Source organism: Struthio camelus, chromosome 15, assembly GCF_040807025.1.
Source record: "Struthio camelus isolate bStrCam1 chromosome 15, bStrCam1.hap1, whole genome shotgun sequence".
Taxonomy (NCBI): Eukaryota; Metazoa; Chordata; class Aves; order Struthioniformes; family Struthionidae; genus Struthio; species Struthio camelus.
The window spans coordinates 1,518,842-1,541,047 of NC_090956.1; the positions used below are offsets into that span (position 1 = coordinate 1,518,842).

The 22,206-nt window shown below is 39.9% G+C and overlaps 2 protein-coding genes across 5 annotated transcripts in view; one reads left to right on the forward strand and one right to left on the reverse strand.

The window, feature by feature from the left end:
- ARHGAP17 (Rho GTPase activating protein 17) overlaps window positions 1–22,206 on the forward strand; it is an 84,932-nt gene that overhangs the window by 12,298 nt on the left and 50,428 nt on the right. The gene's annotated exons all lie outside the window — the stretch shown is intronic.
- Window positions 651–22,163, reverse strand: LCMT1 (leucine carboxyl methyltransferase 1). Of its 4 annotated transcripts, none has more exons than XM_068908163.1 (11): window positions 21,549–22,163; window positions 20,238–20,329; window positions 19,514–19,635; window positions 17,983–18,059; window positions 17,188–17,249; window positions 9,035–9,137; window positions 6,937–7,057; window positions 6,073–6,174; window positions 5,561–5,652; window positions 3,243–3,340; window positions 651–1,539 (listed from the first exon to the last, which is right to left on the reverse strand). In XM_068908163.1, exons 1-11 carry the CDS (start codon window positions 21,713–21,715, stop codon window positions 1,517–1,519), a joined length of 1,059 nt encoding a protein of 352 aa, XP_068764264.1. In that variant the 5' UTR covers window positions 21,716–22,163; the 3' UTR covers window positions 651–1,516. The 4 variants fall into 4 exon arrangements, with proteins under 4 accessions (XP_068764264.1, XP_068764263.1, XP_068764262.1 ...); XM_068908162.1 differs by having other exon boundaries at window positions 3,219–3,340; window positions 21,549–22,040; XM_068908161.1 differs by having other exon boundaries at window positions 6,073–6,204; window positions 21,549–22,040.

Genomic DNA, 22,206 nt, shown 5'->3' on the forward strand with positions numbered 1-22,206 from the left:
GCAGAGAGAAAGGGTCAACACTTACACAGCCACAGCTTGCATATGCCCCCTAATAGAAGGGGGCGCGCAGTTAAGCCAGAACACATACAAGGTGCAGGCACAAGCATACCATTGAGATTGCTATCTAGGAAGCAAAGGTTATAAGCTCCTTTCACAGTTGCACAAAGCCTCCATCTTTGGGGGAGGGGAGTTTAAATGAACACTTCTCATAGACAAGCAGAGCATTAACTACATAGCACATTTCTGTGCCTTCTTGAATAGACTAGCTTGACAGAAACATAGCAGCAGGGCACCATGTAGCTACCAGCAACTAAAACTGACGTGTTACTGTGAAAGATGAGCAGTGATGTGAAGGCCATTTCCTTTTACTATTTCTGTACCTCTGAAATTAAGACTGTCACTTCTAAGAACCGTTTAGTTTTTCTGGAATCTCAGTAACCTTCTTCCCTAGTCCTCCAGTCCAAAACCGCGTATAAATATTTCCAAAGCCAGGCATTTTTACATTATGGAAAGTCACAAACAGTGATGGTTTCATATACTTGCAACTGCTTTAAAAAATGTTCTTGCTGAGGCATTTGGTGAGATACAAATGCTGTAAAGTGACTAGATCAGATATGACCAGGTAATTACTGACGAGTAAGACATTTAGGCAAATTATAAATACTAGACATTTATTTTTCTTATACGAAGGTTGCAAGATTTATTTCAAACAACAGGGTAGGGCTTTTTGTTACCGCTGAGTTTCTTTCAAGAGGAAAGAATAGGAAACTGGTGTGAAGATACTGCCAGAAGCAGTGCCAATGCAGGTGAATATTTCTTACCCTTACAAACCCAATGCTGAACTGGCAAACTAAGCCCTTTCCAGTTAAATAAAGTCTGCTTTAACATCATCCAGTTTCTTGTACATCACTACGAATCATAGACCCCTTTCCTCTTTCACCCTTCCCCTACAAGAAGGGGCCAAATATAGCAACAGCCTTGTCACAACAGTAAAGGCCTGAAAAAAGCCAATAGATTGGCTCTTCACAAAAATGAAACCTGAAGAGAAAGAAGATTAACCTTCATGATCGGCTGTGCAGTGCAAAGAGATATCCAATAATGCAGCTCAGTACCGTTTTCCCACTTTCCTGTCACAAATGCATTTTACACATCTATAAAAAGACAAGACAGGAAAATACAATAGAAGAACACTTTACTTTGTTTTAAGCTAAGGAAGGTGAGCTTTTCAAACAGGAATTACTGACATCTTATAAAAGTCCATCATTACATATATCCAGAAAAGGGAGGCAAGTCTTGCATCAGAACTGCTCACAATGGGCAAAAAAGATTTATTAAAACTACCAAAAGCCGAGAGTCAGCATCTGCAGCGCTGGTCATTTTCTTTCACTGGCACTGCTTACACAGATGAGCAAACTGAAGTTGGCACATGCAAAGTCCCATCGTTTCTTTGATCTTGTCTCTGGCAGAAGGCAGTAGCTGTGGCTTCTGGGCCCAAGGATCCCCTCAAGGAAATATATTAAAATGTGATGCTTGCAAGACCTATTTGAAAAAAAAGTGGGAAGGAGGGGGAGAAACCAGTGTTTATTGTTATACTGCCCATGCCTCGCTATTATTAGTATAGTTAGACAAGGAAAGAAGGGTGCTTTAAGAAGTTTTTAAAAAAGAAAAGTAAGATTTGGTGGCAGACAAGGAAATTCAGAAGCAAGGTGAATCGTACTCCTCAAATGCATTTTTGATTGCAATGCAACAATCAGTTTGATTATACCACTCTGAATGAGTACTGAAGTTATTCATGGTACAAGAAACAATATAGAGGCTGTTAAGGGAAGTAAGGGTCTGCCCATGGAATTAACAGGAGAAAGTCAGGGAAAAGTAGCATTACAGAGGGCAGTAAGTTCACACTGGATAAAAAACAAGCACTTTAGATTAAAGCATAATCAGGCATTAGGCATTTGATTGCCTCCTTTGACTTTTGTCTTTTTGACTTCTACGATATGCTGCATCGTTCAACTTCGGTACACAACTACCCTGAATACTTCTCTAATCACAGCAAAGTGTAATGACGGAGATCCCAGGAATATTGACTACCATGAAGAGGTCAACTTTTTGGGCTCAGCTCCTCTAGAAATAAGTTCTCTCTTACAGTCACTGCTTTTTAGACATCACAAATCAAGTGAGAATTGTTCACTTCTGCAGCTCAAAACTACAGCAATTGTAGGATTCTGCTTAAGTGACACCACAAGCTGGCCCCTCTGTCACAGCAGCAGCACCAGGGCTTTGTAGATCTAGCTTTATCAGCTATCAGATGTTTTGGTACTCAGTGTGGCTGAGATACATGCACAATTTTAGCAAAGATTCCATCCATTCATACCTGGTAAGGAACAGTAAATAAAATTTTCTTGAATACTGCTTTTGTCACGAGCAAAGGAGGGGCAAAGAAGGGGAGGAAAAAGATAAATTGGCAGCCCGGAAGCTTTCTGGAAACAGTTAAGCCCCTGAAACTGCAGGCAGAAGTAAAGACAAACTGCCTACAGAGTTGTCTTTCTAACTCTTGACAAGGAAGGGCTGCAGACATCTATCCTTCACCCAAACCACAATTCTTTTGATATTAATATTTCTTGAACAGCAGCAACATACATAATGCTACCTAAAGCATAAATCACGTCTCTTTGTGCCAAAGAAATTCCAGTTTAGGGAGACAGAATTTTAAGAACAAAAAAACATTTAAAGAGTTAAAGAATTATTTCCCCCCCAGGAACAAGTAGCATGGAAAATGTCAGTCCTTTAGGTAGAAATAAGTGGGGACAGGGCAGAAGGATAAAACCAGGCTAAGTAATATAATTTTTGTTGTTGTTGTCGGGACACTGATTTTATGTATTTCATGCCCATATGGCACTTCACATGCACAGGATTTGTAAACCTCTCAGTTAGCACTGATACTATAAGGCATGGTAGTTAAAGTAACCCATACGGCATCTTTTAGCGTAAAAATTCTAACTCCCCTGTACTAGAGAGGCTTTCAGTTGGGCAATTCAGATGCCTATACAAACCCTCAGAAGGTTGTGGAAGAAACAGCCACGAGTCACCACCTGGGAGGCGTTCACAGCCCCAACAACAACAGAGAAGCAGACCCCATTTCTGCCACAGGATACTTCTACCATACATCTGGTGTACATAGTCTCAGTCTTTCCACATAAGTTTTCAACATGAAGGGTCACCTTCTAGATCTTGGAGAACATTACCCAGATTGCTGCTGTCTTTTGAAGCCCAGCAGAGGCAGTAGTGCTGCATTAGTTGTTCAAAGAGTTCCTTTTCATCTAGGAATTCAAGTCCTTCTATTCTGTAGGGATAAAATAAAAATCATGATTTTAAATCAAAGTCTCAGTATAATTTCATAACATACACATCTTTACTCCATAGGAGAGGAAGATATGAAAAGTTAGTAGAGTCAGTTACCTTTGTAGCAAATGAATACAGGTACATTTCCATAATGAAAATACCACTGCTCCTAGCCTTTGCTGTCAATGTATTAAACTAGGGATCCACAAGATGTTTTCAGCTTCTAGTCCATGGAATTCTGTGTCCCAGAATTAATCTGCATAACTTCTCATGAATACCCAGATTTCTTTTCTAACCTCTTTTATTACATGTATCTGGTCTTGCTGGATTTATGTAGACACAACAGTATAGCCTAACAGAAGGAGATTAATCTTTAGCAAAGAATAACAGTAACAGTTTAAGATAATACTTTCTTCAGACAATCACAATAAGCCCATATGATGTCTTGGAAGGGTGCTTTTCTTAGTAGACGAAGGCAGCCCCTAACAATGCTCCCATATGAGCTCATGATGAAGTACAGACCAAATGATACATATAAGCCCTGAGGAATTTTCTCTAAAGACAGTCTCTATCTAGAATTCTTGATATAAGATATTTTAATGCCTTGCACCAAACAAATCATAGTAAACCCTACTACTCCCAAGCTGTCCTTGCTTTAAAACACTTAACCTGGTACATTCCTCCTCCTCTCTAGGTAACTTGAATACTGGAGTGCTTATTTGCCCCACACTAAACACTTTGAAAGGCTGCTACTGTGGGTTAAGAGAAGCTGAGGGGCATCAGTTTGTAAATATATCCACAGAGGTACAAGAACTGTGGGTCAAAGATGTTTCATAAATAGAAAGCATCATTTCCGTCATATTAATACTGAAGGACAGAATTTACATAACCTATTTATTGGCATCAGGAATAAGTAGAAGGAGCTGAATAGATATAACAGTTTAAAATGCCACAAAAGAGTGTCAACTATGTTGTGCCACAAGTACCATATGGTAAAATCCCATAGTCATCACTCCTGTTTCAACAACCTGTGATTTTCAGTCTCACCTGTTCAATTCCATGGTTTGAGAAATCCCCATATGCAAATATTTATCTTGATCAAGGTAAGTTGTTTGGCTAATTCAAACTATAGTTAATGGGTGACTCAGTGATTTACACTTCATATTAAATAGCTAGGAAGTTACTCATTAAAAACAATTCCCCCCTTTTTAGTTTTTCTTTAATGCTAGAAATTTAACAAAATCAGTGCAGAATTACTTAACTCACATGCACAGAAGTATTTTATGATAAACCAGATGACAATGAAAACAAGGAACTTCATTTGGGAAATGAATTATCACAGTAAGCCTATTTTAATCAACTTTCATTTGTGTGAAGCAACCATTCGGCCGTTCAGCTAAGAAACGCCTCCCTTGGGTATATCAACCCAGTACATACTGAACGTTGAAGGCAATGCATTGTATCTTCTAAGGAAGGTAGGAAACATGAATAATATCTTCAGTTATACCCTCTATGTACTAAGCTCCATCTACAAACCCAGCTCTAGTTTATGAGCACAATATGACCAGAAGACGCCATCTCGTGCAAATGCCTCTTTATATTGCGCAGACCTCTCCCCACCTCCTAACTTAATAGGTCACAGCACTTAAAATTACTGCCCTGCCTTGGCTAGTTACCCAAATATTCTGCCAAGGAGAGGAAAGAGCAGCAAGACTGGCCATTTTCTACCCACTTGTAGTAGAAAAGCAAATGGATAAGTAGCCTTATCTAGGCCTATGAGCCTAGAGCACACATCTGGACATCACCTCCCTTGTGGACATGAAAAGTAGCTGTCTGTTCTGAGTGTATTTTAGGACTCTTAGTGCTGTGGAGGCTGGATGTTTACAAGAAACATCTGAGGTACTGCAAACACTCAACATAGCTGTAGCCCCTATCTGCAAATTTCTGCCATGAGCTACTTTATATCTCACCCAAATAAATCACCACTGCCAATCTACTCCTGTAGCAAGAAAACCTTCCAGATCATTAATAGTGCTCCAGGCACTAACCTTAAGGTTTTGCAGGAACTTGAAACTCAGCCAAGTTCTGCCTAGCTAGCTAGCATCCATATGCAGCCTCCCTTTTGATACAGCAGGGGATCCCATACTACTTATTGGCATGAACTATGTTAGAAACGGCATCTGAAGATGATTTTTGGCTGCAAGCAAGCTATCAGCAGTACCTTTTGACATCAGCCTGTGGCAAAAAGCTGTACACTTTCATCATGTCCATGGCATGTGCAGTTTCCCAGCCATTTACCAGCAATCGTTCCCTCTGTAAAATAAACAAGCAGCACAGTTTTCAGAGGACTCAAGGAAAGAATACCAGAAACCAGTCTTTCCCCTAAGGATTTTGTAGGCCACCTGGCTTGACCTGTTCAATGAAGAGCTCTATACTCTTCTCTAAGCAACTGCTTCTAACCACTACTAAGGGTACAGTGGCCTAGACGGAGCTGTGCTCTGATCTAGTGCAGTTCTTGTACAATTACAAAAGCTAGGTGATATCTAGCAACCATGGCATTAACAAAGAATGATCCTAACGTGGATGGGAAAGGTTTTCAGTAGATAGCAGCAGCCCCATGCAAAACCTGCTTTTGTCAGTGCTTGGAGCCTTACAATGCCCACACAGAAGCAGAATCTGCAGATATATTATATTAAGTTTACTATCAAATACACCAGAGTTCTGTGCCTTTACCTGAGAGTCTAAAGATCTGCAGATTTCCACTCCAGCCAGGTTACACTGTCTTCTCTGCAAGTTCTCAATCATGATCTGTCCAAATCGATCTGTCATATTCACCTCAGATAGAGAATGAAACAAGTGTTTCCCCTTTTTGAAAAGAATGTAATTGCAGTGGAAAGTGGTAACTTGGTTAAACTCTAATTTTCTATGCTATAAAACATGAAGGATAACATTAAAGTAAGTTTCATGTATTCTCCCACCAGGTCTCATTTCCTCCTCAGCTATGTCACGTTTGCATGTTGACTGCCAGTTTAATGCTTTTAGTGATAACGCTATTTCCTTCACGAGCACAGGAACTGTGCGCTGGGAACTGAAGACTGACTCTGCTTTAGGTTGTAAGCAGCTTGGTTTAGATCTCTTGCAGTGATTTAGAATAAGGAAGATTTCGTTACCAATTCCTAGAGTTACCTAGTTCCCCTGAGGCAGCTTTTCACTTCCATACAGAAAAGCTCAGTTCATGCTGATGTGATTTTTGCTCCACTTTGCCAAAGAACTCTAATGCTATAAACTCATATCATTTATTTTACTTCTGGTCTTATCTAAAAGATTTTAGAGTTGTCTTCAAAAATGCATTGTGTCAGTTCTTTTAGCTCAAGATGGCCCAGCAATCATCCTTCAGACCAACTGTATATTCCTTACATGAATATACAACATAAGCTAACATATCTACAAGATAGGACACATTACCAAATAACTCCAGCAGAACCCTTGTCTATAGAAAAGGATATAGCCTACTCTTACTTTAGAGGTAGAACTCCCAATTTCAAAAGCAATTCTTATGACAAAAATGCAGTTCTAGAAACATCATTTTTGTTTTACCTGCTCATAATTTATAAACATTGCCACTGGAAAAGTGCTTGCTGCCCACTTCAAAAGATTTGCGGATTGCTGTGGTGTCATGTAAACCAGCACACATTCTGCTATCAAAAGCGTTGGCAATCTTTAAAACAAAAAAGGAGAAATATTTCTAGTAAAACAACAGGAAAAAAAAAATCTATATAGCATTATTAGCAAGGGAATCATTTTATTTGCCCAAAAACTCTTAAAAAATCCCACATCTTTATGAACCAGACATTTAAAGTTGAATTAAATAATTTCATCAAGTGGACTGGAATGGTATTTTCTGGCAGTTGCCAAATTAACCATAGTGAACTCCTATGGTTACAAAACTGCATATTAGGAAACAATCCCCCCTAAGCCAGCCATGCTATGAACACAGAACAATCTGCATCCTATGAGTGTCCTCTGAACTGTGATAGCATGAACAGAAGTACACATTAAAAGGCATTTTGGAGAAGAATCAGCCTGTGTACACAATCAGCTCTCTTAGGTAGCATTAAAACTATAAATAAAATACAAATAGAAAAAAAATCTGCTCTTAAAATAAGTTCTAAAGAACTATAATTAGACAAATTTATTCAAGTATCAGGAAAAAACATTCATGTATTACACGACAAAATACAATCTATAGTTTGCACATTGCCTCTTTTCCCCCATCAACAAAAAAGATTATTAATTTTGCTTAGAATTAAGGAGTTCTCTTTTAGTTGCTGAAACGAACAGGAAAGAAATAACCAGAAACAGCAATGTAGACTAGCAAAGATGAGATTTCAGAAGATGGAGGTGCATAGATTTTAATGGCAATTTGATGAATTCTGCTTTCCCATATGCTCTCTCCTACCCAGCCAGACAGCTGCTATTTATACACCTTAGATTTGAAAGGCATGTCCATCATCCACTCTAACAACTTACCCTGTGCCCCTCCAAGATGCCTAAAACTTGAACAATAAAATCCCAGACATTAGATTCCAGAGTTAAGTTCTCAGAGGACTCCATAACAATTGCTTACCAAAAAAGTCTAAGAAATAGAGGAGTTTAAGCAGAGGCAATAGAAACTAATTGCAAGATAAAACTCTGAAATATTTCAGGCAGAATTATTCTTCATTTTACCAGCTAAGCTCCTAGAAATCTTGACTCATACCCCCATAACAATAGGGGTGGAAGACATTCTCTTATCTAGATACTATCCATCAGTCAGCATTAACAAAATGCAATTGAACCAATGAAGATTCCACTCAAAAAAGTGCAACTTATGGCTTTTTGATACAAAGGGGAAAATCTGAATTTTAGATAGTGATGCTGAAAATGCACTGGGTTATAAATAACCACCCTTTTTTCAATGGAGAGGAACAATGACCACACTGTTTTTAGCTTAATTTCCTAAGGGAATAGCTTACGCAATCATGCTTTGCGTATACATACATCCATGCAGGCACACCCCCCTCTTCTGACTTTTGATTCTACTAGCTAAATTTCAACCACATTAGGCAAAAGGATAGACATCTCTAAAAGTTAGATTCATGAAATAAAGAAAAATCTTCTCTCTGGGGAGCTCTAAGACAGAGAATGGCTGCTGTGGGAACTGATCCTCTAATGGACAAAAAGAAAAAAGAGAGAGAAGGCCTTACAACTGCCTGACCTACAGCAATAGCTTTAACTTGCAAGAAAGGACCATATATATCAAAGACAAGCAACCACTAGACATATGTTCACAAAAATAATAAAAAAAGACTTCACTCATTCCAGCAGTTTAAGACCAAGAAACCACTAGTTATTTAAAGTTTGATCTTTTCAGGAAGATGAAAATGCATTTTGCAGAATGGACTACATAAGAAACAACCTTGCTTCAGGCTTGGACTACCAAGCATTAACTGCAATAACAGCCTGCTCAGTTCCATGAGGCTACATGAGGTGTCTGCACAATCCCTTCTGCTCAAAGGGCTCAGAAAAAGGTAACCATGGAAATAGCATAATGATAACTGGATGCAGATACTGTATGTCCAAGTCTGACTTTACTCTCACCACTCTGCTTCCACAAGCCCTCCTCAAAAACAAAATAAAGCAAAAAACACCTTACTGTATATCCAGGTTATGTTTCTTTAGCTTTTCCTCCAGATCTGATGAGAAACGGAGATCTCCTCCTATTATGGAATATCGACTGGAGTCTAGGCTGTGAGAATCTGCAGGTTTAAATTTTGAGAGACTAATTGTTACAAATAAGAGGGATACTGAAATTATAAAATGGCTTAAAAAGCAAACAAAACCCCACAAAAACACATGACCACATGAGGTTGAAGTCCGTTTGATATTTTACACCTAACAATTAACAGCAAACTCTTCTTCTCAAAATATTAGTTACCAATTATGTTTTATGGATTGTGCTATATTAGCATCAGAATCTGTAACAAGCCTAATCTTTTACTTTGCAGCCACTATAATGCAGATAGTTTATCTCATCTGTTACCATGGTTTCAAGGAACAGAGAAGAAAAAATGCGAGGATCAAAGACTTGGAGGAAAGGTTGTTTGAGAGGGTTTTTTCTATTGTTTTAGAGTCTTTTTGGATGACCCAATATATTTTTAAATTTCCTTCAATAATTTATGAAAAATTAGAAGTTAAGAGTAAAACCATATCATAAAATAACAATACATATAGTTATGTAATATATGGGTATCAGACACACAGGTTAAGTGTTCAAAAAATTATAATTTAGGCTTTTCATATGATCTGGTGATGGTATTACAGATTTGGAATTACAAGTTCAGAAAAGGTATTCCAAGAAGCAAATATGCCCCCTTGGCATACAACAGGCAGCAAGCTCCTATTATTGCTTTCCAACAAAAAGGAGCAACTAGTACTAAAGTCGAAAAGCATTCTGCCATTGTCTCATACCAGCAAAAGCCTAAGGAAGCCACTAGCAGCATGAGCATTTTGCTATCAACAACATTCTGACATTCAGTTGCAACCAATTTAAATACATAAGCCCAGTCACCTCCTACAGCATGAGTGTGACAATCAGAACAAGTAGTAATATAAGTAAACTAAACGTGGATAAATCCCAGAAGGAGAGATTAAAGTGGCCCTTTAGTGGTCAGTCAATATATGTCTGCAGTAGCTATCACTAGCTGTGGCACAGCTCCGCCTGGGACCCCGCAGCACTGCTGCGGACAGCCCCAGCTTCCGCACGGCAACACGGGAGCACACGTCAAGAGCTAGGTGAAGAGAGAAAAAGGAGCAGAGTGGCTGAAGAGAGGAGATGAAAGGGGTTCTCAATTTCAGGAGAAAAAACTGAAACAGTAATTTATTAGATTAAGCAGTGCTTCAAACATTCTAGAAGATGCAACTCCATGTAGTTTTTGAGTGATCAGCTCTCCAGACATGTCACTAGCAAGACAATTACTGTATTTCTAGCAATACTTCTGAACAGGTACTAAAAAACAGAATGGTTCATGTAGAAAGTTATAGGAAGAAAATAAGTTGTGCAGCAAATGATTCAACATTTTGAGTCAAGATTTTTTCCTATGTACGTGTTCTATAATAGCTACACTACTTCCCACACCCTTCTATTTAAGTTATTATATCAAGACCACGATAATGGCATCCAAAGGCTGAACAAAGATTGCTTACTGGTACAAGCAGAACACCAGGGCTTTTTTTGGCAGGGGGAGGAGGGGGAAAGAAAGTATTTATATACTGGTTTGCCTGCTGTCCAGATTCACTGACTTGAACATTAATTTCTGATCAAAATTAACATACTAACTGCAAAAAATGTTTACATGATCCCTAAAGAAGCAGCACAAACATTTCACCAGAGATGAAGTAAATGCCTTTTGCTTGCACCATGTTGATTCAGGCATTTATCAGTGAAGAGCAGGAAAGAACAAAAGCTCTCAAGTTTTAGGTTAGGAAACTGAGCTTCTAGAGAACTCCATCATAACAATTCAAATTTCAGCAATCACAAATTTTAACACCATTTTTAAATCAGCCTGTATACACATGTAAAAAAATAGAATTTGTTAAGCCTTGATAGGGTGGGAGAGGGGACAGCCAGAGAAAGTAATCTGGGTGATCCTCTGTGCTAAGCCATATAGCTTGGAAGAGAGCTAAAGAATTGTTTTTGGAGATGTTGGTTGGGGGCAAGGGAAAACAGTCATCTAGTCATAATTTGGTTATTCCAAGTTAACTACTGGAAAAAGCTAGAATAGGTTTCTTTAAGGGTGATTTGGTCCAATGGAAATAGTCTTTAAATCTTAAAGATAAGTACACCTAATGCCTGGGAATTTCTTTAGGATTGTACAGGACTCCCTTACAGCAGAAAGCTTTAAAGGGCCAAGAAAACTGAGGAGGAATGGATCCTCTTCCTTTCTTCAAAAGTCTTTTGCTCTAAATGCACTTTCTTCCTCATTCCTCCACACAGCTTCCTGCCAACTTTTCTTGTCCCTCCACTAATGGCTGGCAGACAACTATAGATGAAAATTAAGGCAGAGCTGCATGCCTATTACACACAAGCTGGTACATTTGCTAAAAATTGTACATTTTAAACATACCTGAGAGCATCTCATTAAATATCTCCTTAATTCATACTTAGCAACATTTATGAACAATACTTCTACCTCAGAGGAAATCCTAAGCAAGAGTTTGACATTTACACAAAGCAGTTTTTAAACGCAAGTAGAGGCAAAAGAAACTCTTTCGTCTTACTACTTTAAGTCCAGCCTCTTCTAAAATTCTTTGTAAGATTTTCTACCAGCTTCCATCTTTGGCCTATATATGACATAAAATATCCTCTTCTATATAAAGTCAAAGGGATGAAGAGATCAGGCTTTATTAGGCAAACAACTTCAAATTTTTAAATCAGACAGATAACTGTTCCATCACATCACATTTAGATAGCAGAAAATCATTTAATGCAGGACAAAGATAGCTGATGATAGCTGTTGATGTTCCAAGCCTGGAGGCCAAAAGTCAAAGTAAGGCCATAAATACCCCAGAATATAATGCAATGCTAGCTCGTGGTCTTTGGCACCAATTTCAACTTTATTGCATAGTTTAATGCTTTAAACATGAAAATTTGAAGATATACTGCCATCTTGATTGAGCAGTATTGATACAAATGTATTTTACAACATAACCTACCTACAGAGCAGCTCAAAAAGAAAAAGCAAACTTCAGCTTGGTAGTGCAGTCACACTGGCGTCACAGATTTCTTACTATGAACAAGAAGTTTCATTTAACAGAATCAATTTCTTTATATAAAAACAGAAAACAAAAACCCTACTTTTTTCCTTATTGTACTCTCACTCTTCCAAAGGCATCTCCCACAGCGACGTCCCCACAGACAGAAGCCTTGCCATGCTCCACCAGGACTCTGCCCACTGGTAGGAGTGCTGCTGCCTGCCTTCCTCGCGCTGGGCTGGAGGACAACACACCCACACTGCACTAACACACAAGGCAGCTCAGCAAGGACCAGGTATAAAAAGCAGTTTGAGAATGGAAAAGCTTTCCCTATTACATGATCACACTGTGAATGCGCACTCTGTGCTCGAAAAGAAACTGCCCCCAGAAACCAAAATACTTATTTGAAAGGATTTACTTTCTATGAATATCTTTTCTGTTGTCTTGCTCATAAGCTCGACTCTCTTGACAGTTTTTAAGTAAACTGGGCCACCTTGTTGTGACTCAGGCCAGCTGCCCTAACGCTGGGACAGCCAACCTTTAGTGACTTAATCCATTGAAAAATCTCATTCTAAGCACTAACTCCCTTCCAGAGGTCAGTATTTCAGCATGGCTTTAGCAAAGTTGATTAATCCTGATGCTCTTTTTTTTTTTTTTTTTAAAGAACACAGAACTACCTTATGGTTTTCTTTGTGATGCTTAGACTCAGCCTATTCAGTTTTGTACAATGTTTATCACTTAAACTTCTATGAAATAAAGGATTTAGGATTAGCAGATTCATATTTCATTTGAGAATTACCAGGGAGGGAAGAGGGAAGGAGAGAAAGAAAATCACCCCCTCCATCTCCTAAGCACAAAGGCTCCTAGGGGCACACTCCCATTATTTAGGCATAATACCATAGAATTTCTTGCTCTGATCATACAACTGCATGGTGTACTTTCCATGATTTTTTGAAAGGAAGTAACAATACAAGTGGTTTGAATTTAGATGTCATTACAGTAACTGAATGCTAGTAAGTGTTGCTTATAGATGCTTTTTGACCTCACTACAATAAAGTTCCCCTTCACAAAAACATGCTAACTGTTATACCAGCAAATAAATGTTTAGTTTTATGGTGGCCCTCAGGCACTCACTCCCTACATTAATCGGTGTATTGAAGAAGCATTACAGAATCACTGGCGCTTGAAGTACAGTACCACCTCTGCTACAAGAATTCAGAGTTTTCTTTCCTCACTTCCTTCCTAGCTTAGTGTAACACTTTCCTAGACCTTTTCCAACAGAAAGCAGGCAGGATACTATTGATTCAAAGTGCTTTCATTAAGATTTATCCTAAGGTATCTTTGGCAGCTTTACAAACAGTTGGTCCATACAACTGACTCTGTAGGCTCACAGGCATTGTTAACACCGTACCTGTTTTACTTAGATTGTTTACAACTACAACATCAGAACAAGGGTATATCAAACAAAGAAGTTCGGTCTGTCTTGCAAACACAGGATCCTCCCCAACACAAGGCATACAAGTCAGCAAGACATCAACATTTCTGACGTCTTTATTAGGTCACAAGCAAGTTTGGAAATGCAGGAGGAAGGAAGTTAAGTGACCAAGTCCCAAAGCTGGACAAGACAGAGCCAAAAATTGTGGATCACTAAGTGACACAAAGGCAACAGTTCATGGAAATGTAATTTGCATCTGCAACATAGTAAAGGTGGGGTACTACCTTCCTGATGCTAGTGATTTCATCATAAACCAGACAGTGTCACTGAACTCTGAAAACAATTTAACTTGATATTGCCACAGCAATGTCAAATTACTGCATGACTCCACTGCTCTTCCCTGGAGAGCTAATATTCCCAAGGAAAAGACAAAGCTGTTCAATGACAAGTGTCATCTTGCTGCATTTAAGGGCAAAGAGTCCACAAATATCTGTACTTGAATTGCAAGCCATGCTGTCATTTCTTTCTCTAAAGGGCAAGGAGAAAGCAGATGTTGCCCTGAAGTCAAGAAAGTTGTCTTTTAGCACTAGTTCCATGAAATGAAGCCATTTAGCATGAGAGGAAAAGCAGTAAGAGAACAAGAGTCGTGTCACTGAATATTACATCAATTCAAGCAACAAATTCCAAAGTACATACACAGATTATTCCTGACATACAAGACAGCGTGGAACAGATTTAGGATAAAAAAAGACAAGAATGAGTAACATTGCACTACCCTCTGGAAATGCTGCTTCATTATGCCACATTACAATCCCTGTGACAGCGAACATTCCCATAAGTTTGACATTAAAACTATTCTAACAGCTGTATCAGGTCAGACCAAAGGTTCACCTAGTATGGTATCCGAATTCTCAAAGGCCAACAGTAGCTATCCAGGGAAAAAAGAGCCAGCATGTATGCTATACCAGTGTAACTGCTTTCTAATTTTCCCCTAAGAATTCTTAAATTTGATTTGGATTTCTCAACCACTACTGAGCAGTAAGCTGATGTTTTCACATATCTATTATAATACCCCAATCTTGTATCTGGGCAGCAATAATCAGCCAGCAGCCTATCATTTCACATATGAGGCAGACAATTTTTCACCTCTGTGTATCACTGTCTGCATTGAATTTATCACCAAGTCACTAGTTTAGTAAGGTTCTCCTACAGTTTTTTACCACTCTGAAGAGCGTAGCATTCCCAACAAGCTGCCACCTCCATTTTCCTAATTTCTTCGTTCTGAACAACACACCCCTGAGCACAGACCTCTATCCCCCTCTGCAATGAAAATTAACCACGTATGTTGACCCTTCACCCCCATTTCTTTATCTATGGGAGAATCATTCCCTCCCCCCCCCCACCACCCCAACAGCAGCTTAATTTATTTGGAAACCTTTGGTGACAGACTCAGCCAAAAGACATTCAGAAATTCAAGCACTGTATTAATTTGATGTCCTTGTCCAAAACATCTGTTGACTCCTACAGAGAACTCCAATAGGTTTGTGAGGCACAACTTACCTTTACAAAAGCCATGTTGACTCTTTCTCAATACATTATATTATTCATGTGTTCCACTAAGTCTGTCTGTTAGAGTTTCTACTAATTTGTCCAGTAGAGACATCAGTCCTACTGGCTTGTAGTTCCCTGGATTTCTCCTGGAGCCCATTTGAGTCACAGTCGCCACCTTCCAGTTCTCAGGTACTAAGACAGTTTTAAAATGAGAGGGTATACACCAGTTAGTAGTTGAGCTATTTCATTGTCAAGTTCCTTTAGAACTCTAAGAAATCTCTAGGACCACACAAACAAATTGAACAGTCTGAATATTATTTATTCCACAACTTCTTCTACTGGACCTTTCATATGATGCTGTTCCATTGATATGTCCCTCAAAGGGGGATTCCAACATGGAATTCACTCAAACTCATCTGTGGTTATTAAGTGCCAGTTAAAACTAGCATTCTACAACAGACTTCCACCATCTCCTAATATTTGAATGTTAGGCTACACACCAACAATCTCAGTGTGGCAGGACCCATTCAGCCTGGCTGGAGTAAAATTGCTACTCCAAAGCACTTAAAACCCAGCACTGAAAAAGAACAAGCAAATCAGTTTTAGAGAAATAAGCCACTCCAATACATACTCAATGGCACAATAATTGCAGCTGACTGCTGTCACTTGTTAATTAGTAGCTTTTAACTACAATACACTGTTTGCAACTTGATAACTCTGCTGTTATTCTGTTGCACTAAGCAAACCTACAGCTGCTCAGTAACACAAACACAGGGTCCATCAGAGGCAATTCATAGTATTAATGCCTTTTTAAGAATGTTTATGCTGAATATCTCATTGTATCATATTGTCATAGGAAGGTCTCTTCCCCGAAACAGAGTGATACTTAGAAACCCTTTTTCTGAGATTGGGGCATTGAGTTTTCATCTTTTGAGATCTGAATTAGCAATGGATAATTCTGCTATTCAAATGGCATGTACAAGGTTGGCAAGTTAAGGATAAGACCCTTTAATACACGGCAATAAAATGTGCATAACATGCATAAACATGCACAACCTAATCAGTGGAACAGAACTTTGGTCCAAGTTCAAGCACTAGGAGAGCCTTAGGGTAAAGGCTCACCTATATCTTGCCTCTGGCAGTAAGGGCACACCTCCTCACTGCAGCCTTTTCGTGCCCTCTAGACCCTTAGCTAGGATTGTGCACACAAAAAGCACCAACGGAATTAATCTTATCAGGAAACACAAGACCACTCTAGCTCTGTTTTAGGACCACATCTGATAACACAAATTGGTATCTTAGATGCAGATAATTACTATTCCTCCTGAAGGTCCAAAACAGCTACTACAGTGCATTATCTTCTATTCAGGCACCGAGACCACTTAGAGCTGAACATATTTGTTTCACAAGTAAAACAGGTTCTTGAATTATAATCTTGAGACAAAAAGCAATATGCTGGTAAGCCAAGACAGAGTACTACCAAACCTCAGCACCTAAGCATAGCATCCTTGTTTGAATACTATTTGGGATAACTGGTACCTTGCTGTAGGGGGGGAGTATTTTGGGCAGATGGTAAAGGTGCTCTCATGAAAGCAAAACTTCAACAACTAAAATTCGGAGTATAAAGCGTTACGAAGTGGAACTGGCTTCCGAGAACGGACTGTGTAGACTGTATTTCTACTGTGAAGACTCTGCTAAATGTAAAGACTTGTGCACTTAGAAAAAAGATCGGTAAAAAACAATAGATTTTACTCAAGTATGCATGATCCTCAATAGCATTTTTCCTTTTCTGTGACAGAGAAAAAAAACCACAAGTTAAACTACATGAAGGGAAGAAATAAAAAACTGGAAGACAGAATAAAATCCCTTCAAGAGAAAACATTTCTAATATGACACAGAAGCAAAAGGACAGAATATTAAGAGAAGAGAAGAAAAAGCCTCTTTTCTTTCCCAAATCTGTCCACACAGTGCTGCAAAATTAAAAGCCTGCCCACATAGCAGAGCAAAGCAATCAGAAAAGTTTTTAAAGTGCTGCAGCACATTGCTGACTTGTTTTTAAGATGACTCACCTATTAGAAGAGACTCCCCTGAATGGGATTCCATAATTGGTTTTGACAGGGGAGGTTTTGATCTGTGGGAAGAAGGAAAAAGCATCATTGAGCAGTTAAGCTTGTTTAACTGTGTGCTTAAATACATATACTTATTTTTTATATATATATATATATATATATATATATATATGGACAAGAGTATGTCTGCCATCTACTGGAAATAAAAACGTTTGCAAGTTAAGACTTAGTAATATGGTTGTCTTTTACACGTGAGGATATAATAATTTTGCCCCCCTGCCCCCTTCCCCAAAAGGGAGCCAGCAAACAAAACCCAGTGACTCTTAAGTTTTGAGCTAATATCTCAAGAGAAATCCAGATGCTTTCTGCAGGCGTTCTCCATAAGCCTTAGTTTATTCACTGAAACAGAATATTCAAATACAGTATCAGTTATCCTACCTCTATTTCAACATGCAATTCCGGGAATTCACTACCATCTTTAGTAGTAAAAGAAGTAGATTTAATGGCCTCTAATTATCTTGAGGCTTCCTCTGTCCCTTATATTCTTCTCACTCAAAAGTAAAGTCCGCCTTCCCCTTGCCGCTAAAACTTCCACAAAACTTCTCCAACCTAGAACAGCGGCTGGACAGTTTCACGCATGACTCGCCTGTATAATCAAAGCTTTATTCCAAATCCTAGAGCAAGAACTGTTTCTCAGAAGAGGGATGTAATAATTAACATCCATATCTTGTAATTCATGACATCCCACTGAATTAAATCCAGTTTCATATAGTAAAACACAAGCAATATACTTACTTGATATTATGTATTTTTCTTGCAACTATCATTGGAAAATCCACCTCAAAATATTTTCTAGGGAGAAGATTTTCATCCTGAGAAATGGAATAAGAGTTTAGCCTTAGGGCTATTCAAGTTTCACTTGCACATGAGGAAAAAACCAAAAACATACCTTTACGCTCTAAGAAGTTTGGGGTTCATTTACTTTAGCATTCCTAATAATAGTTAGTATTCCTTAATGTCTCCCCGCTTAAAAAAAATGAAAATCAAGAGATATTAACATGTCCCCTAAGCATCAAGAAAAGCTCAACTGCTTATGTTATATTGCAGTCTTAGACATGAGATCATTGACACCCAAGTTCCAACAATATACTATCAGGATTTAAAAGAGCGTAGTAACAGGCAACAATTATTACATTTACCATGTATCTCCAGTATACTCTATACAAGGAACGAGGAATGTTTTGCACAGGTTTACACAGAAAGTGACTACCTGCCACAGCTCGTCATCAAACTGACAGCCAGACAACAAGAACATCAGTATTCCTCTATTACAAAAAAGTGGAAAATCTGTTCATTTCCCAGTCACGCATGGTTTGACACCCCCATAGATAAGCTTTGCCAAGTCTCTCCCTATGCTGCAGACCTTTTATGACGAACATATACTGCAAGTTCCAGTTTGCCAATCTCATGCATTTCTGAACAGCAGTTTAAATCACTAGTCAGAACACTGAAGTACAAGATTAAGTAGGTCCCATCTTCTTCACCTTAATCATACTATATCTGCTATTTACAACTAAGAGAGAGTTGGAATCAAGGGCCCCACTTTAACTTTTAAAATCTTAGTTACAGGAATTTTACTAAAATTGTGTATTGACAGTTTTCATAGAAATGTAGGTAAGGGGAAAACTCCATGTCTCAAAAAAATCTTTTTCTCTTCCACTGACTGTAACAACAATTTGTGACCAAGGAAAACGGAACTAACCTCTTTGGACTTTCTTCCAGAAACAATTTTACAAAAATATATGCTCATGAGAAGCTAAGATGCTTTAGAGCTGGATTTACTCAGAACGAGTAAATGATAATGATAATAACATCATTCTGGAATTACAGTCTGAATTATCGTGAACTACAAAGCAATAACTCAGAAACTGGTAAATAGGGCACGCACAACCCTATACATTGGTACAGCACTTCTGTTTTAATAATACAGGATTAAAAAAAGTGAGATCCTAAACTTCAGAGGATAACAATGTGTGACGTTCAAGCTCTATTCCTGGAAGTCCACTAGAGGTCACCTTCATGTTACGCACTTGGTAGAAGCCAGTGAAAATAACATCTTCTCATCCTGAAGTGCAATTTAAAGATACCTAAACAAATTCTAAGCAAGCTGAGACAAAGCTCAGCCTGGACAGTCTGCCATACTACTTGGGCTAGCTGCACATGCCCACGTTGTACTACAGAATACAGCATAGACATGCCCTCACAGAAGAGCACTTCAGAGACCTGCACAAATCTGTCTGTGATCATTACTCTCAGCTATCATTACCTTTAATCTCCAGAATAGAGTATCCATGCCAGCACCAAGATTAACAATTTGACAGTTGCATTCTGTCTTCTTTAGAAAAGCCTTAAGCAGATAACTGACTCCATGAACACGAGCATAATACCCTGTTGGAAAAAAGTTTTTTTAAAATTATTTTAGTATAATATCAACTGATTAACACACACAGACTTTTACGTAACTTTGTAAACTCTTTGTCTATCAAAAAAGGTGATTCCTGGGAAGAATAATACACTCTAAGATACCTAATGTTGTCATTTGTAATTACTAACAAAATCTGATGCACTGAAAAAAATGTGTTTCCTGGATAAATAAAGCTTTAGTCAAGTTTCACCTTGATTAGACCAGATTAATTCCAGGCACTGTGGACACTTCAGCCTTGCAGAGGCCAGAGCTGGCATATACCCTGCTGTCCTGGGTCAAATCAACATTTTTGATTACTTTGTAGAGATTACTGCTCATTAACTGAGAAACACAGAGACACTCTATTCAGAACACTGAAAGCAAAGGACAAGGGTTTTGATTAAAAGAATAATATTTAAAAGATCAGATGCAATATGTAATTGCCTCTGAAGAGTATTTCTATCGTTCTTTTATACACGTCCTACACTCTGTAACATCCAGCATGTGGAAGCTTTGTCTGGTGCTCTTCAAGACTAGTTAAGAAAATATCTGCATTATCTTCATCCACATTCACATGCCAACTTGCCTCTGTTGATTTCAGGTGCTTTTCTTTCTTTGGCTTGCCTCACAAAATACTGGATGTAAGGGTCCTTCCAGTAGCCAACACTTACAGCAAATCTGACAAGCGGAGGGAAAAAATTAAGAGAAAAATTATGAAATAAGGCCATCAAGATTTACTCAAAGATACACAAGCTGAAAAGGTCACTCTCTGACCTGTGTCTGTATATGGCCAAAATTTTAAAATCCTGTTGAACATGTGGAATTATTTCCACTAAGAAGTTATAAACAGTCTGGCTGTTGCCATATTAAACAAGCACCTTTTTAATAGCATCTGCACTGTTTGAGGAACTTCCCACAGGTGTCTTGACCATGATCTCAAATATTTCCTTCTTGAGGACCCAGCAGACAGAGGAACTGTCTGTCTAAAGTTCCTTAGACTGTATATCAAGCATGTGTTCCTTCTACACATTATTACTCTATTATCTCAGAGTTTCCAGACATCACTTTAACACAGACAATGCTATTCTACAAGAACTGATTAGTTTCATAGCTGATTTGAGAAAATTAACTCTCAAAAAACACATTATTGCTACAGTGATTACAAGGGAAAGGATAAAAAGCCAGCAATGACAGAAATTACATCCATCCCATGTATAACAGGGCAACAAAATTCATCACTCCCCTACCCAAGCACGCACCCTCCAGAACAGATAAGGTAAAGAATTCTGAAAAACAACAAAAAGCTTTTCCTGAGATATCTGACATTACAATAACAGATTCCCATCATAAGCATAACTCTAATTTTTAATGTACACAATTTAAAAATTAAATTCTAAATTGAAAATAGGATGGCTGACTAATAGCAGGGCTTGAAAAGCTTATGGCAAACCAGAGGGCTAAAGCTATTAGATCCAGAGAAAGCTATCTCTATAGCAAACACTCAACAATCTTTTCAGACGAGGAAGTCTCAGGGCAATTTGAAGTTTACTACCCGAAAACCAATGTCTTTTATACAGCTTTAATGTGTTTGTTTCTGACCGGAAGGTCTTTAAAGCCATTCCGTCACCAAGTCACGCCCTCTCCTTTGAGGAGTACAACAGGCAAAAGAGACCTTGACCCAAGGCAGCCGCTGCGCCTTCCCAAGGTGCGACACACACGGAAGGGAGGAGGGTTTTTTTTCCCCTCTTTTCCAGCCGGTTCAGCGGGGTCGCCCCCCGTTTCGCCTCCCTCAACCAGGCCCAGGCACGTCCCCCCCCCACCCCGCGCTGCCTCCTCTCTCCCGGGGCCACCGGAGCGGCCCCGCCCCGTCCCCAGCTCCCCCTCGGGTCGCCGCTACCGTTTGCAGACAGACGCGTCCTCGCAGGTGCCCCGGACCGCCTCGTCCGCCTCGTCGAGGCCGGCGGCGGGGAGATGGTCGCGGGCAGCGGCCGCCATGGAGGGCGCGGGCGACAGCAGCGCCGGGGAGCGCGCCAGCCGAAGCGGCCCGCCCCCGCCGCCTCCCATTGGGCGGCGTCGACAGGGCGACTTGGCGCAGCTCGACGGCGCGCTGCTACAATTGGCCCGCGTCCTTGTCAGTTCCCACAACAGCCAATAGAAGAGCGCCGATCTCGCCGCCACACCCAGGAAGCGCCGCTGCGTCGCAAGGCATGCCGGGAACGGTAGTCCTGGCAGTTGCTAGGCGACGCCGCCGCAGGCGGCTCACGGGGAGGACGGAGGAAGCGCGCACAGGGGATAAGGCCCGGGGCGAGGGTGCGCAAGGCGAGTTCCTCACACAGCCCCCGGCCCGGCCCGTCCGACGCTCCCGCCACCGCCGACAGCACCCTCCGGGCGGGCGCTCGGGCCGGCGCTCCGGTTTTTATTGGCTGCAGCGCGTCCGGGGGGTGGGGCCGGCGCCAGGGCCGCGGGGGCGGGACTTCCGGGTTCCCCCTATCCCGGGAGCCCCGGATGTCTCCTGCCCTGGCGGCGGCGGCGGTGACGGACGGTGGGCGTGGCCG

Excerpts from the sequence above, each read along its gene's own strand:
- LCMT1 (XM_068908161.1), bottom strand. The coding sequence starts at position 21,715 with ATGGGAGGCGGCGGGGGCGGGCCGCTTCGGCTGGCGCGCTCCCCGGCG. Across the intron at positions 18,060-19,513 it reads CTCTATTCTGGAGATTAAAG|GATGAAAATCTTCTCCCTAG; the intron begins GTAATGATAGCT and ends TCCATTTCTCAG. Across the intron at positions 6,205-6,936 it reads TGTTTATAAATTATGAGCAG|GGGAAACACTTGTTTCATTC; the intron begins GTAAAACAAAAA and ends CTTTTCAAAAAG.